General features: G+C 41.1%; 1 protein-coding gene across 3 annotated transcripts in view; it reads right to left on the bottom strand.

The window, feature by feature from the left end:
• LOC133388822 (hexokinase HKDC1) overlaps positions 1–15,559 on the bottom strand; it is a 40,299-nt gene that overhangs the window by 10,847 nt on the left and 13,893 nt on the right. For all 3 annotated transcript variants that reach the window (XM_061635204.1, XM_061635203.1, XM_061635202.1), the window contains exons 2-10: positions 11,904–12,066; positions 10,811–10,959; positions 10,186–10,305; positions 8,713–8,808; positions 8,217–8,316; positions 7,791–7,974; positions 3,485–3,640; positions 2,566–2,799; positions 782–1,086 (exon numbers count right to left, since the gene is read on the bottom strand). In XM_061635204.1, the coding sequence (XP_061491188.1) occupies positions 782–1,086; positions 2,566–2,799; positions 3,485–3,640; positions 7,791–7,974; positions 8,217–8,316; positions 8,713–8,808; positions 10,186–10,305; positions 10,811–10,959; positions 11,904–12,045 (1,486 nt within the window). In that variant the 5' untranslated portion in view covers positions 12,046–12,066. The remainder of the gene's footprint in view (positions 1–781; positions 1,087–2,565; positions 2,800–3,484; positions 3,641–7,790; positions 7,975–8,216; positions 8,317–8,712; positions 8,809–10,185; positions 10,306–10,810; positions 10,960–11,903; positions 12,067–15,559) is intronic.

Genomic DNA, 15,559 nt, shown 5'->3' with positions numbered 1-15,559 from the left:
GTAACAGCCTTACAAACATTCTAGACCTTCTAACCAAGGGCTGCAGGTTTGTCTTTTTGCACTAAAGGTTTCCCATATGGAATGGGCACTTAGAAAATTTGGTATCTGTTATTCACAAACACCTGCTCCACACTAGGGATGGGGAGAAATTCTGTTCACATTTTACTGCAGACCCGCCTAAGTTGCACCCCCCACATCTACCACCAGGGCAAGCTTCCCATTTTATATCATTTTATCTGTTTTTGTATTTTACAATTGTAAACCACCTTGGGTACTCTGGCAGAAAGGTGGCATATACATGCAACAAATAAATAATTAACTAACTTTCCTTCAAAATTTGTACTTCTCTGAATGTTAAGCTACAGCTCTCCAACAAAATAAAATGTACAAAACTGCATTATATTCGGGGGAAGTGCGCATAGAGAGCATATATCAGTGAAAATAACATACAAAATGCATTTTATTCATGAAAATTGCTTGTAAACATGTTAGGGAAAATTGCATAGAAAAATGTATTGATCAGGAGAAACAAGCACAAATATGCTGATAAAGTTTCATGAGGACTTTAAAAAAATGCAAAGTGATGCAGAAATGTGGAGAACTAAATTGAAGACTGGAAAAATGAGAAACGGAGAGAAACAGAAATGGACAAATTTGTCAATCCCTATTCCATGCTAGCTTTTCCAAGAGAATAATAAAATGCCTCACCTCAAGAGCCAAAAGTAATTCAGGCATAGCTCTCCGTGGCTCTTTTGTGATGTATAATCTTCTAGGCCCTTACCTGTTCCATCTGGAGTTCCACAAACAAACGTTGGCAGCATTTTCACTGTGGCTAGAGGGTGCAGTTCTTTCTTCAGGCCACGCTCTAGTTCTGCCCTCATTTTGTTTTTTACCCCTACAAGGTTCTCTTCGGTTAATCTGAAGTACGCCAAGACCTCATCAATTTGTTTGCGCTGTGATAAGAGTCTGTAGGCAACTGCAGTTACCATCGCAGCCCCCTTTCCACTGCCACTCTCAGAGAGCAGAAATCGAACGTCACAGTTGGGGACCAACTTCCTCACTACTTTATGGAGACGCTTAGCATACCTAAAAGAAAAAAAGGTCTTTTAAGTCCTTGCAAATACTGTGTGCACAATGAAATACAAGGGAGCACATGCCATCGTGCGACATTTCCTCCACCCTTACGCCACATTGCAATTTCTCAAATCAACCGAGAAAAACGTTTTGATGATGCCATCAAGTCCGCACAGCTTGAGCATAGAAAAGCTTTGCTGAGTTGGGCCAAAGGCCTACCTAGTCCTTCCCAGCATCCTGCTTCCCACATTGGCCAACCAGATGCCAGTGGAAAGCCCCCACACAGGACCATGAGGACAATAGAATGAAGTGCAGAGGCTGTCCACAGACTTCCCTGGAGATATCCAATGTCAAAGCATTCTTCTGAAGTTCCATAAGATCTTCTTATTCAGGCTAGTCTTGGCTGACCCAAATTATTATTATTATTATTAAATTTATTAGTCGCCCATCTGGCTGGTTATCCAGCAACTCTGGGTGAGGTACAAAATAGAACGTACAAATACATTAAACTTTAAAAATCTGAAGCAATAATAGTAAAACCTAGCCCACCCCAAAAGCCTGCCTAAAGAGCCAGGTCTTCAAGGCTCAGCGAAAACTCATCATAGTTTTTGAGGGTTTAGAGTGTCTTTTCTTTATTGTATTTGGTCTGAGTTAGAGATGCCCAGGGAAAAAAGCCAACTTTTTTTCCCCAAAAAGATGTTTCCCCTCTTTTTCCCCCAAGCCTTTTTGTTTGTTTGTTTTCTGAAAAATTCACATATCTAGTGTAAGTATGCACTGTCATTTTTAAATTATAACCAAACTCTAGAGATGGAACCAATTATCAGTCAAAAAGAGTAAAATACATAATTTTAAATTGCCAATTCTAGGGCTGCCTTTTCACTGTTTGTAAAGCAATCTGACCAGATTGGGTATTCTTTCCTTTTTTAAAAAATAGCATGTTGGTATCAAAAGAGGGGAATTTTCTACCCTGATGTCTTTTAAATTCAGTCTCAGTGCCAGCTCATGGCCAATTTTAATCAAGAACAAAGCAGAAATCTTTGCTAGATCAAAATTTAGTCTCAGACAGTGGCCAGGCAAATATCTTTGGGAAGCTCATCAGACAGGCATAGTAGCAACAGCCATTTCCTCTTGTTTGACTGTAGCACCTGTAACCAGAGACATAGCAGGTTGTATCCAATGGTGCCCGTCAAATGACAGCACCTTCTATAGTCTATTCCGAAGGGAGAAACAAATTAGCCCCTCTCTCCATTCTGTTCCCACCAGTTCAAAACACCTTTTATCAATCAATGGACATATTGGGATATAACCTCCTGCTCTGAACATAAAAATTACGTATAGCTATCTCAGCTAGTAGTAGGGAAGCTCATGAATTTGCCTAACCCTTTTTCAAAGCCACCTCTACTTGTAGCCATTACAATACTTGATATCTGCATACAATGACATTAATTATCATATGCAGATGAACAATGATAATCCCCCCTCTTAACTTACTGAGGGTGTGTCTTGTACAGTGTTCCATCCATTCCAACAGTTGTTCGGAGCCTTGTCAGTTTCTTATTTTCACGGAGGCGTGTCAGTATCGCTGCCAAAGCTGCGGCACACAGATTTGCTGAGCGGAATGAAACAATAGTGCAGACGTGCTGAACAGCAATGCAATCATCCTCAGATGGGGTCAGGCCCAGTTCCATCAGAATCTCTTTAGTATTGCTCAGGCCTTCTTTATACCTAAACCCAAAACAAAGGAATCAGAAACATGCCTGTAGGTGCTATTTCAGTGTGCAATAGTGAGAGGGGGACAATGGTCAGCCACCTTCTGTGTAGAACCAATGTGTAGTCCAGAGATGCAGTGATTCCTGAAATTAGGGTGACCATGTGTCCCATTTTGCAGAGGATGGTCCTCTATTTGAAGGCATCAACTATTTGAAGGGCTGTCTGGTCTAAATCCAGTGTAAAGATAAAGAACCATAAGACTGGAGAGAGCAGGGTCCTTGAAGTTGCCCATCCGCCGCTTGCATTTGGTAAGCAGACTGAAGAGGCAAATAAATCCCTTGGTCACAGTCTTCCCCACAGTCATGAGATGTACTATATTTCTGTTTCAATTATAGTAATTTCTAAATGTGTGTCTATACATATACATCAGCATATGCAAATTACATGCAAATCTGTATCCTGTTTTCGCAGTGACACATTTTTTTATTTTTTGATGATTATAAGTGTCCCCCCCTTCCTGAAATCTTGTCTTACCTGATCTGAAATATGGAGCAGGAGGAAGAAGATGGCTGCTCTAAGTTTGGCCTTGCTATCGCAGACAGCTTTGACTAAAGACAGAATCTAGCTGCCCCAAAACCAGGCTCAGGAGAATGGAAGCCAACTATAGTTGCGCTTATGGAAACAGACTAAAACCACTTACTTTTCCATGGCAGCGACGTGTTTTGTCTCAATCTTGCCCTTGGTACAGAGAGCTGTTGATAATTTTCCCTTGAAAAGCAAGCCTTCCCTCACCATTTTCAAAAGTATAAGTCTTACAAGTTCTCCTAAATACAACCCACTAATCATCTTCTCAAACCTGTAATTGAAGAGAAAACTGTTGTTAAATAATGTCAAGAGTTGCTAATAAAAATTACATTGATTTGATACTATTATATGGGTAAATATGTAAATATGTCTTAGTATATCAGAAAATGCAGGAGGCAGTTCGTTTTTGTGACTACCATAAGTAATATGCAAGCTTGTTTGTATTCTATACTTCATGTACCATATACTGCAAAATATGGCTCAAAATTTGACCCTAGAAGCCCGAGTTACTGTTTTTAAAGCAGCATGATTTTACACAAAACTTAAAGCTTAGTGCTGAACAGCTGGAAACAACAACAGCCTTGAGCTTGTATAGCACAGAGCACAAGCTACAAGCTGGAGGATCCCTGGTTTAAATTTCACCTCAGCCATGAACTGGTTTGGTACCCCTAAGCAAGCTACTCAGCCTCCACATTGGTAATGCTGTAGAGATAGCTACGACAATATTCCTCAAGTTCTTTTAACACTTAGGAAAAGTGTTCTCTGTCAAGTTGCCATCATCCCTGACCCTTGCCCATGCTGGCTTGGGCTGATGGGAGTTGTAGTTCAGCAACATGGTCCCAAGGCTGTGGTCTGAAGGCACATGAGGCCACCACCTTGCTGAAGCTAAGCAGGTCTAGGTCTGGTCAGTGCCTGGATGGGAGACCACCTGGGAACCACATGTATGCCACCTTGGTTTCCATGGTGAAAGAAAGGCAGGGTATAAATGTAACAAATAAATAATAATAAACAAACATCTGGAGGGCCATAGGTTAGACCAGGGGTGGCCACTCTGTGGCTCTCCAGATGCTGCTGAACTACAGCTCCCATCAGTCTCAGCCAACACAGCTCATGGTCAGGGATGATGGGAGCTGGAGTCCAGCAGCATCTGGAGAGCCACGGAGTGGCCACCTCTGGGTTAGACAAACGACTAAATAAACGATGCTTACAGAGAGGTGTTTATTATGGGATTGGTGCACCTCATGCATGCAAGGTTTTTTCCAGTGTCCATACCAAATCAAAATTGACACATTTTGACATCAAAATGCCAGCCCATAATTGTTTCTGATTTAATCCAGATTTGCCTTTTCAAGGGAAAATCTAGTAAGGTGCAAACAACAACAACACCGGTTCCCAATGACATATTTGCAATATTAAGCCTCTATCTGCAAACACCCCCTATTGTTATTGTTATTAACATTTCCTACTACTACTACCATTACTACAACAAGTGGAGACCCACAAAGTATTGTAGGAAGAAAGCTGGCCACAAAGGTCTCTTTATTCCTTTGTCCGCCTTCCTCCTCTTTGAAGTTAAGTAATTTCTTGGAAGAGGGGAAGGGCTCAGACAAAGCTTCCCAAAATCAGTAGCCCCTTCAGCTCAGCATCTGTCTGTTCTTGAAACTACAATTAGGGATGTATATGGACTCAGAGAAAACATGACAAAAAGAGTGCACTTTCTCAGCCCAATTTCTCACTGCCCCTCCCTGAATGAGAATTTCGATTCAGTTCACATTTCAAGCAGAATTTATCAAATTCACAATTTCCCAAACGATATGAGAACCGAAACACAGCCATCCTTTGAAATGAGAATTTTGGGATACAGTTTGCCAACTAAACAATATTTACAAAAATGCATATATTAGGGGAAAGTGTGCATAAAAATGAATACATGAGTGAAAATAACAGGCAAAAAGGCATGAAATGATGAGAAGGCTTGCTAAAATGTGTACCTTTGTCAAAACTGCCTACAAAAATGTGTTTTATTTGAAGAAATTCACACCAAAATGGTGGAGAATTTTCATAAGGATTAAAAAAAAAAATCGCAGATCACTGTAAAAATGTAGAGAACTGAATTTAACATTAAAAAAATGAGAAACAGAGAGAACCGAAACAGACTGATCTTTCGTGCGCACACACAATCACTGACAGGATACCAGGGGCGTCACTACCGGGGTGCGGAGGGTGCGGCCCGCACCCGGGTGTCACCATGAGGGGGGTGACACCCAGAGCCGCCCCGCCCCGCGCTGTTGCCCGGCAAGGCTGCTCCAACTCCTCCTCGGAGGCGGGCAGGAGGGCGAGACCGGGAGCAGCGTCGGCGGGGCGAGGGAGGCGCGCCGGTGTTCCCAGGTCTCCTCCGGCTGGGTGCCCCTCCGGCACGTGCCCTCCCAGGGGCATGGACGGGGTGGCTGGCCTCGAGTGCGCACGCACGCAAGCCCAGCCACCTCGTCCATGCCCCTGGGAGGGTGCGCACCGGAGGTCCGCACCCCCCCGCACTCCCGCTAGTGATGCCGCTGCAGGTTACTGAGCTTGCAAAGCCCCCTCAACACCAGCCACCAGATATCTGAGGAGAAGCAAGTGCTCTGTGTCCTCTCAGCCAGCAGAACTGTGGCCCTCTGTTTGTAGGGACATTCACTGCAAACCTTGCCTATAACAGGTTTGGGGAAGGCAGACGTTCTGGTTAAAAGTGGGTGGGTGGTGGTGATGGTGATGATGATATCTGTTAATGAAGGCTTCCAGTTGTGTTGCTTATTTATTAATTAAAATATGTATATACCACCAACTGAAATAAAATACCAAGGCAATATTCAACAATATATACTAGGGTTGCCAGGTTCAGGGCCTGAGACTGATCCTGTATCTTTAGGAGAAGAGAAAGTCAGCCAAGTGCAGGTGTTCTTGCAACTCTATAATGGGAAAAACCACAAGGTGGAATTCTCCCTTCCCCCTGCACAACTTTGAAAGATACAGAGCCCTTGGAGGCCGGGCCTGGCAACCAAGAGGTTTCTGTATCTTTAAAAGGTGTGCAGGGGGGAGGGACAACAACAGCACTCCTCTGGATGTTCTCAGTGATCAAACTGGGATATAAGTGTTCAGGTGGTCCTTACAGTATCCTGAACCCAAGTTGTTTAGAGCTTTAGATATTAACACAAGAATCTTGAACTGGCCTGGTACCATGTGGGCACCTAGTGCAGATGTTCTACCAGGGATATCACTTGCTGTTGGCTGTCTGCACCCATCAGCAGTCTAGCAGCTGCATTCTGCACCAGTTGGAGCTTCTGGCCCAGCCTGTTCGTCTCTGCCTGCCCTTGTTCCCTCCCAGCATTACCCTTGACTCAAGATATATTGTTTTTATACTTCATTATAAAAGTTGTAACCTCAAAGAGAATGTTTTCTTTTTTTAAATGTACTTCAGTGTATCTCTTTTTAATAATTTCATTTCAAAGGATGTATTTTAAAAATATATTTTGTTGTTGTTATATGCCTTCAAGTCGTTTTCGACTTATGGCGGCCTTCTGAATTTAGCGACCTCCAATAGCATCTGTTATAAACCACCTTGTTCAGATCTTGTAAGTTCAGGTTTGTTGCTTCCTTTATGGAATCAATCCATCTCTTGTTTGGCCTTCCTCTTTTTCTACTCCCTCCTGTTTTTCCCAGCATCATTGTCTCTTCTAGTGAATCGTGTCTGTTTAGCTAAGTAAAAAAAACTTTAGCTAAGGAAAATATATTGGATGTTGGAACTAATATCTGAAATTGTATGGCTTGTGATCAGAATACTTTATAAACATTATCCTTCTTATCCTTTTTTTAACAAAAAAGGCTATAAATTATCTAAAAGATCAAAAAAATTGGAGAAAGTTTAGGCCAAGCCCTTGCCCTAAGACAGGATGCCAAATATCTAAATATCCTCAGCTGGTATCTGGCCAGTCTTTTACAGTAATTTAAATCTAGCTTGTGGTGTTTAAGTCGTGTTAGAGGGAAGAGTTTGGACAGACAGCACTAAAATGTATTTATTTTGCTTTTAATTATTTTAATTGCTGCTTGATTTATTGTATTTTGAATGTTAGCTACCTTTACTGTTGTTTGGTAAGTGAAAAGGTGGGATAGAAATCATTTTTAAAAACTCCTCTTGTAGCTAGTGTACATGTCTTAAGTTACCTCACCTTCCCCTGGGGATTTAGGACTTAACCATATTCTTGACCAAAACATTCCTCCTAGGCTGGATTGACAGTTATCCAAACACAGTGCACACCTGCCACCTCATGTATTCAATGCTACTTCTGTTCCCATGGTTTTTCTTGGTTATTTTAAGATTGTGCACATGCCTAATACAACTACATTACTCAAAAGAAGACTTATACCAAACTGATGACTAAACATACAGTTGTTTTCCAGGATTGATAGAGCCCAAGTCAATCTCCTTGTCAAACTCTGTCCGGATGTCATCCAGTGACGCATCATCTCCAAAGGCTCCCCATTCAGTATTAATACACATCCTTCCTTCATCACCTTCCACCAGGTCAATATTGCTCATTTCTTCCATGTAGCAAGCATTGGTGCCTGTTCCTGAGTCCAGCAAATTCATTTGGGCAAGCAGGGAGAGAAACACAGAGAGATGTGTAGGTCGCATAGTTCCAAAATAAATAAATAAATAAAAATTAGAATGTATCTGAGTATTTTTTAAAGAAAAATTGTTTTTATTTGTCGCATGCAATCTAACATGAACCCAACTGTTCTATAGTTCTAGAATGTTCACTTTAACTTAAGCCAAATTGACTCTGCCTCTTGTAAAAATGATATAGAATTACCAATAATGACACCAACTTCACATCGCTGATCATCATATCCACAAGTCATCATTGTTCCAACAGTGTCATTTACCAAAGCCAAGACATCTACGTCAATATCCTAATGAGGCAAATGCAACATATCAGAAAAATAAAAAAAAGGCATATTCAGATTCTTACAGCTATGGATGGAATAAAAAATACTGTATTTTTAAACAAAATCAGCTTAATCTATAAGAACAGGAATTTCAAAGTGGAGAATGGATATTACCACCACCCATGGATTCAGACAGAGAAACCATTATACTGAAAAGAAATACACAAGTTTTATTTATTCAGTGTAGGGAAAGGCTCCACGAGAACAATGCCTTAGAAGGAGTAAATGGGGCTATTTCTTCTTCTGCAGACCTCTATACATATGCCAGCATCTCAGCATGTACACCAGAGCTAGGAGCATAATTTGTTTTGTTCAAAATAGAAATGAATTATTAAAAACAAATCTTAACGCTGAACTTGCCTGATGTTTCCTGAGGGATTTGTGGAGAGATCTCACCACGTCTGTCTGCTGTACCCCTCGGACTTTAAAATGCTTTGTCCAAGAAACCAGCACACCCTAAAAAAAAAATGTAGCAATTATTCGTTATTCTTATTAACAACAACAAAGTGTCAACAATGTACATGGTGAATTACAGAGTGACTTAAAAAAGAAAAGACAGACCCTGCTTTTCCTTTACAATGGTGATCCTTCTTTTTCCTTTCTCTATGAACATGCTTATGCACATGCTGGTACAACAGATTTACTATAATTTAAGATACGATCTAATGTATTGTTTTGCTCTAATTTTAAGTATTAACTTTTTAAAAATTAAAAATCTACAGCATATAAAACATTAAAACATAATATTTAACTGGAGGAGGAAGAAAAGCAGCAGCGCATGTGAAGAACAGGGGAGGAAAGAACCACAAGAGGCGATCAGGATTCAGCCCACAGACTGTATACAGGAGTGGAAGTCCAGGAAGAGAGAGAACTCACTCCATAGCCAAATAATCTCTGCATCCACTCCTGTTCACACATATGTCTGAATCAGGAATGGGGAAGAAATTTACTTCTGATTGGATTTTAATGAGAAACTACCTCATTTGCACTTCTACAACCAATACATGAACCAAAACACAATTATCCTTCAAAATTCACACTTCTCTGAATCTTGCAATGTTTTTTTCCAAGCAAGCCATGTATACAAAAATGCATATATTAGGGGAAACTGCTTGCAAAGAATGTGCATATTACTCAAAACTGCATATAGAATGTGGATATTTTGAGACATTTGCACTAAAATGCTGATGAGGATTTAAAAAAAATAATAATTGTACATTGGAAAAGTGGAGAACGGAAGCTGAGAGAAACTGAAAATGATATTTGTCCATCCCTAGCATGTATGCGCTCTAAACTCTCCCAGTGCAGCAGGACTAGCATCTTATGGTTTCACAGTACTATGTAGTGCCTTGAGGCCCTGTATTCTTATTGCTGCATATCCACTGAGCTTGGAAAAGTTACTTTTTTTAAACTACAACTCCCATCAGCCCCAGCCAGCATGGCCACTGGATTGGGCTGATGGGAGTTGTAGTTCAAAAAAGTAACTTTTCCAAGCTCATCCTCAGCCCTTGATATTTAGAAATGAAAATTTAGAAAACATGGTCTTTGCACTCAGAGAACAGACAGCTTCACAGCTAGCAGAAAGAATACATACTTTTGCAAAACTTGATTCTTCATATAATGATTGTTGTTGTTGCTGTTATCAAATTTATATCCTGCCATTTCTCCTAAAAGGAGCCCAGCACACCAAACAAGTGATAAAACACTAGAAACATCTTAAAAACAAAGCATCTCAAAAATGATTTCAATACAGATGCAGAGTGGGTTAAAGGTGTCTACTTAAAAGGCTTGTTGAAATGCTTATTATCAAACCATAAAGACTGTTGGTCTTACCTCCTCTAATCTGTTCTGTCTGCAAGGAAAAGAAAAGGTAAAGCCAAGAGGCAATTTCTTATGCTTTATATCCTTGGTCTCCATGAAGTCTGCAAGACAGTCAGCTACGTATTGAAACAGCTGCATTAAAAAAAAGAGAGTAAGTGCCAATTATGATGATGTATTACATATTAGTATATAATCCCTTCTGCATTCATTCCCAACTAAAAGACTCTGCACAGCTGAAATGGAACAGGAAACAAAACAATGCCTATATTTACAATATTTTTTGTACAATATGATAATTGAAAGCCTAAACCTAAGCTACATCATAAGGTCAGCATACCTATTATCCCCAGTCAGTGTCCTATGCACCCCATCATCCCATGGTCATCTTGTTTTACTAAAAATTAATGCATATTCCCATGATGCTCTCAGCATATGGTAGCCATGGTTTGTTGGTTTGTTAGTAAGCCATGCTCATTTTCAGATGCAGCTGTCATACACTGGGGTGCTCTGAATCTGGATAAAGTTGTATGCTTTGAGAGTTTGCAAATATCAAATGAAAACTGGTTAGTATATTCTTTCACATCTCAGAATACATTAATCAGAGAGAGTAGGTCTTGGAGGAAGATATGCTACTTACATCTGTCCCACTCCCGTGTATGATTTCTTTAGGTGTTGGATAGAATTGACTTTCCATTTGAACATTTTGCTTCCCATCTTCAGATACTTTGACCCTTAGGACTCTAAATTTGGAGCCCCCAAGGTCTAAAGCAAGAAAGTCACCCTTTTCTGTAACACAAACAACAGATAGAAATGGCTGGGTCTTCCACATTTTGGGTAACTCTACATCATGAGCTCGTGCAGGTTCTCAGCATGGAGGTCAAACATGGGCATGGCTGCCATTCTTATAATAGTTTTTTACAGCCAAATATTGTAGGAACCCAGATCCACATAATGGCATATGAGCTTCTTCAAAAACAATTAGCTTGGATTTCTCCAGAGATACCTCCACCAGGCATCTAGCATTAAGCTACATAGCATACCTTGTATCACAGTGACTGAGGGCCTTCCCCAAAGTCATGAATACAGTGAATACCTTTGTAAATAACCTAATTCTGGATCTTAAGCAAGAATATACTTATTAAAGAAAACACAGTCAAGAGATCATCAGAGATGTAAACACAATTGTGTGCTGTCCAGTCCTTATGGATCCTCTAACATGTTTGGGAAAAGTTGATTTTAGAGCAGGGATGGAGAACTTGTGGTCCTCCAGATGTTGTTGGACTCCTGTTCCCATCAGCTCCAGCCACTGTGGCCAATGGTCAAAGATTATGGGAAGCATAGTCCAGCAACAGCTGGAGGATCACAGTTGAGAGGAATAATATGCTTCCTATAGAGAATTAGTGCATTCATTGATGGCTGCTAAACATACAATTGCTTATAACCAGAAAACACATGTGTCAATAGAGGAATGAGCTGAAAAAACTTGGTATATTCCAATTTTAGAGAAAATAACCTACCAGCTTTTAGTATGAACCAGATCGGTCTGGAAGACTTGGTTTAGCCACATTTTCATAATTACACAGTGCCTAGGGATGGATGGATCGGTCTATTACCAGCCCCTGTCAATTTCATGCATGTGGAGGAAGAACATAGCCACTGTGGCTATTGGCCATTGATAGTCTGATCACTATCACTGATAGCAATAGGAGGAATAAAAAATAACTGCTTGCCTGAACCATCAGGAATTGACCGCACAAACGTTGGCAGCATTTTTATTGTAGCTGTTGGACTGGTGTCTCTTCCCAGGCCTTTCACCATCTCTGCCTGGAAACGTGTCATCACATCAAGGAGGACATCATCAGAGAGACGCATGTGGTATAGGTACCGATCAACCTGGAGCAAGACATTCAGGATATTCTCTAGTTGTTATTATGAAATAAATATAGTGCACTGCAGAAGGATTTTTTTTACACTGCCTAGTAATAATACACACACACAGGAATACATGCACATACAGCTACAGCACCTATGTACACAGGCATGCACTTGCAATCTTTTTGGTGCACATCCCATTAATACCCTGTGCCTGCACAAAGGAACTTCAAGATGTGAGTTGCTACTATGCACAGGAAGGACAAAAAACTCCTCATTCTGGTTTCACTTGCTTTAGATAAAAAAACATGAACTAAGCAAGCCCCTGCCTTGGGGCACATTTACATTACAACATTTTTTAGGATGATGAGAACTCTTACTGGCAGATTGAGTTACTCTGAATTTATAGGGGGAAAACAGCTTCTGTTGGTGGGTAACATCATGTAAAAGATGCAAAGTAAGAGGGAACATGAGAAGCTGCAAAAACACAGTAAACCCCCACACAGATAAACCCTTAGAGAGCTTGTTCCTACCCATTCACAACTGTTCCAGTTCCTGGGTTGGAAGCACAGTGGTCAAATAGATTTGCAACTGATGGATGACATGGCCCATGAAGGAAGAAGTCAAATTACCATAGGAAAACTGCAAGGGAGATGGGTGTGGAGCGGACATGGACAAGGGCAGGGTTGTTTTGGCCTACAGGTCTGTAGTTCCCCATTTTAGGCTGATAGTATTAATGTTCTAAACAAAAACAGTAAGATTTTGAAAGTAAAAGCCCTGGGGGAATATACACATTAAATGAGTTGAAACAACACCTTGTGGAGGCTGGTCCATTAGGGCAAATAGGGCGCTGTCCTACCAACCTCAGTCTGCTCTCAACCAGCCCCCCACTGCTTGCCTCTTTACTGACAACCAGACTGCCTTTCATTGGCTGTGGTTCCTCCTAATTTTGGTCTCCCTGCCTTCTGTTCCATCAGTCAAAATGGGCATCAGCCAACACGTTTGCCTCTTCTGCATTTATTACAGAGCTGGAGACCTGAAATGTAATACACCAGTCTTGTAACTGATGAAGTGGTCTCTGGTCCACGACCATCCATACCATAATAAATTCATTTGTCTTTAAGGTGCCACAATATTTTGCTATCATTCTGCTGCACATAAACAGTTATTTCTAAATATTATTCTCCCTGCCACTGTGCCACTTCCGCAGACCCAGTGGCAGCGTTCAGCCATGATCAGGCACTTTTCCAGGTCCCCAGAACTCAAAAGGGACCACCACTGACTAGCCCAACTCTGCCACCAGTCACTCATCTCACCCCTCTGGATCCATGGATGTGTTTTAGCAGCGGTGGTACTTTTGAATGGGAGATAATCTCCTATATGCACCCACCGCGTTAAACTACACAAAATGCAGTGCCACCACAGATCAGAACTGAGCACCAGCTCAGCAACTATTCAAAAGCGCCACCACTGCTCATGACTAAAACATACATGGAGGCCTAGCAAGGGGGCTACTGGGAGCCCTAGCTGGCATCACGTGGGGGCCAATCAATGGCCCATGCTGAGGTTCCACTGAAGTCTGGTGCTTGCCGTGCACAACTCTATTAATGTAACTACAGTAATACCTCAGGTAACTAATCCTCCAGGAACAAAGCTATTTTTAAGGCTTTCTTAAAAAGTGAAACTGACCAGCTTTGCTTTGCTATGGATAAACTTTCAAGCCTGTGCCTTTGCTTTGCTCTAGTGAAACTGACAAGCCTGGGTGTTTGTTGAGCATTAAAGAGATCTCTTGCTTTCTCTCAGGGCTGGGGAGAGAAGAATCCAATACAATTCAGAGGAGGGGAAGGAAGGAGAGGGGGTGGGTGACAGGTAGACACCCTTTAAAGCCCCTCTTGAAGCTGTCCCCACCATCTATGAGTGAGTGTAGGAACCTATCCCTATTCTTTCCATTTGTTCCTACCTCTGGTACCAAAGTTTCTGTTAAAGAAGTAATATTGAGGAATGCATCTACCTTGTTAACTGAGGTATTGCTGAATGTAAATGGCAAAGTAACATTTTCATTTAAACTCACACAGAAGTGAGCAAGCTGCTGGTTTAATAAAAATGGGCCCCTTATGAGGCAGAGAGCAGAAGTAAAGAAAACATGGTAGTCCTTATAAGGCATCGTGTTTTCCATGCCAATGGCTCTCCTACCATTTATAAATACCAGATCAGGTCAGTTTTCTGGAGCAATCCTGTATTGATTTTCAGATGGTGTAATTAGGGGTGCTTCCAGACTGTTACTATTTTCAAGTCAGATTCAGTCACATACCAGCAAATTCAGGTTCTGCAATTACAGTTTGGGAGGTCTAGTGCAACAAACCCACCTCTCCAAAAGATGCAGTGGCATAACACTTGCTTTGACACTTCATCTGTTGAATGTATGCTCAATAAAAAGTTCACCTGGAAGCACCCTAATTCTGTTTAACACTTACTCCATTAGGAAGAACTTCCTGATGGTATGAGATGTTCAGTTGTAGCACGTACTACCTTCAAAGGTGATGGATTCTTTCATTAGAGGTTTCTAAGCACAGGCTGGATTGCCACCTATCAGACATGCTGTACAAATAGATTTCCTGCTTCAGCAGGGAGTTAGTTGGACTAGATGAGCTGTGAGACACCTTCTAACTACAACCACGAGTATGGTTGTATGATTTAATTTTAAGTCTACTACAATCCACAGATTTGAGCTTTTCCCATCTTCCTAGACAACATCTTTTCCTTCCACTTTTCCCCCACCCATTTTTTGCTTTTTTTTGCTTCACGTCCAGTCTGATGCACAGTCTCAATTAACTTGAAAGCTTGCTTATTTCATCATGATTTTCAGTTGATCCTAATAGAGTTTATTACCCTAATGTTACTTCCCCTCGCAATGGATTGCCTTGGCTATCTGCCATTTTTATCTGTGTAAACAACAATCCCACTTTCCACTTATCTGAGTTTCTGACATCCAAACACTTGGGTAAATAGGCAGGAGGCATGACAATGGGGGAGGGAGAGAATGCTGGAGCAGTTAGGAGGCACTATGCTACTATGCTAACCATGGAACTACTATGCTATCCATGAAAATTGCAAAGAGACCATATGAAAGCTTCTGGTTACAGCAGATCTCCTTCCCCTGCCTCTTTTCCTGGCTGGCTGGTTTTAGGAGGGAGTCTCAGATGCTCTGTTGCAGTCTTTTAATGTCATTGTTGGGTTAGCACCTCATATCCTTTCATGCACAGCAGTGGACTGCAAACATGGAGCCATGTGACAGGGTAATTAATTTATTTATGCAGCAAGATTTATATACTGCTTACTAAAAACCAAACCTCTAAGCAGTTTACATGAAATCATAAAAAACTTCTTAAAATCTAGCAAGAAAAGCAGCCTTTAAAAACAGTTTGTTGTTATTTGCCTTCAAGTTGATCACAACTTACGGTGACCCTATGAATCAGTGACCTCCAAGAGCATCTGTCGTGAACCACCCTGTTCA

The sequence above is a fragment of the Rhineura floridana genome, chromosome 7 (assembly GCF_030035675.1).
Source record: "Rhineura floridana isolate rRhiFlo1 chromosome 7, rRhiFlo1.hap2, whole genome shotgun sequence".
Classification (NCBI taxonomy): domain Eukaryota; kingdom Metazoa; phylum Chordata; class Lepidosauria; order Squamata; family Rhineuridae; genus Rhineura; species Rhineura floridana.
The sequence above is the reverse complement of the archived record's forward strand: the minus strand, read 5'-3'. Positions and strand labels throughout refer to the sequence as shown.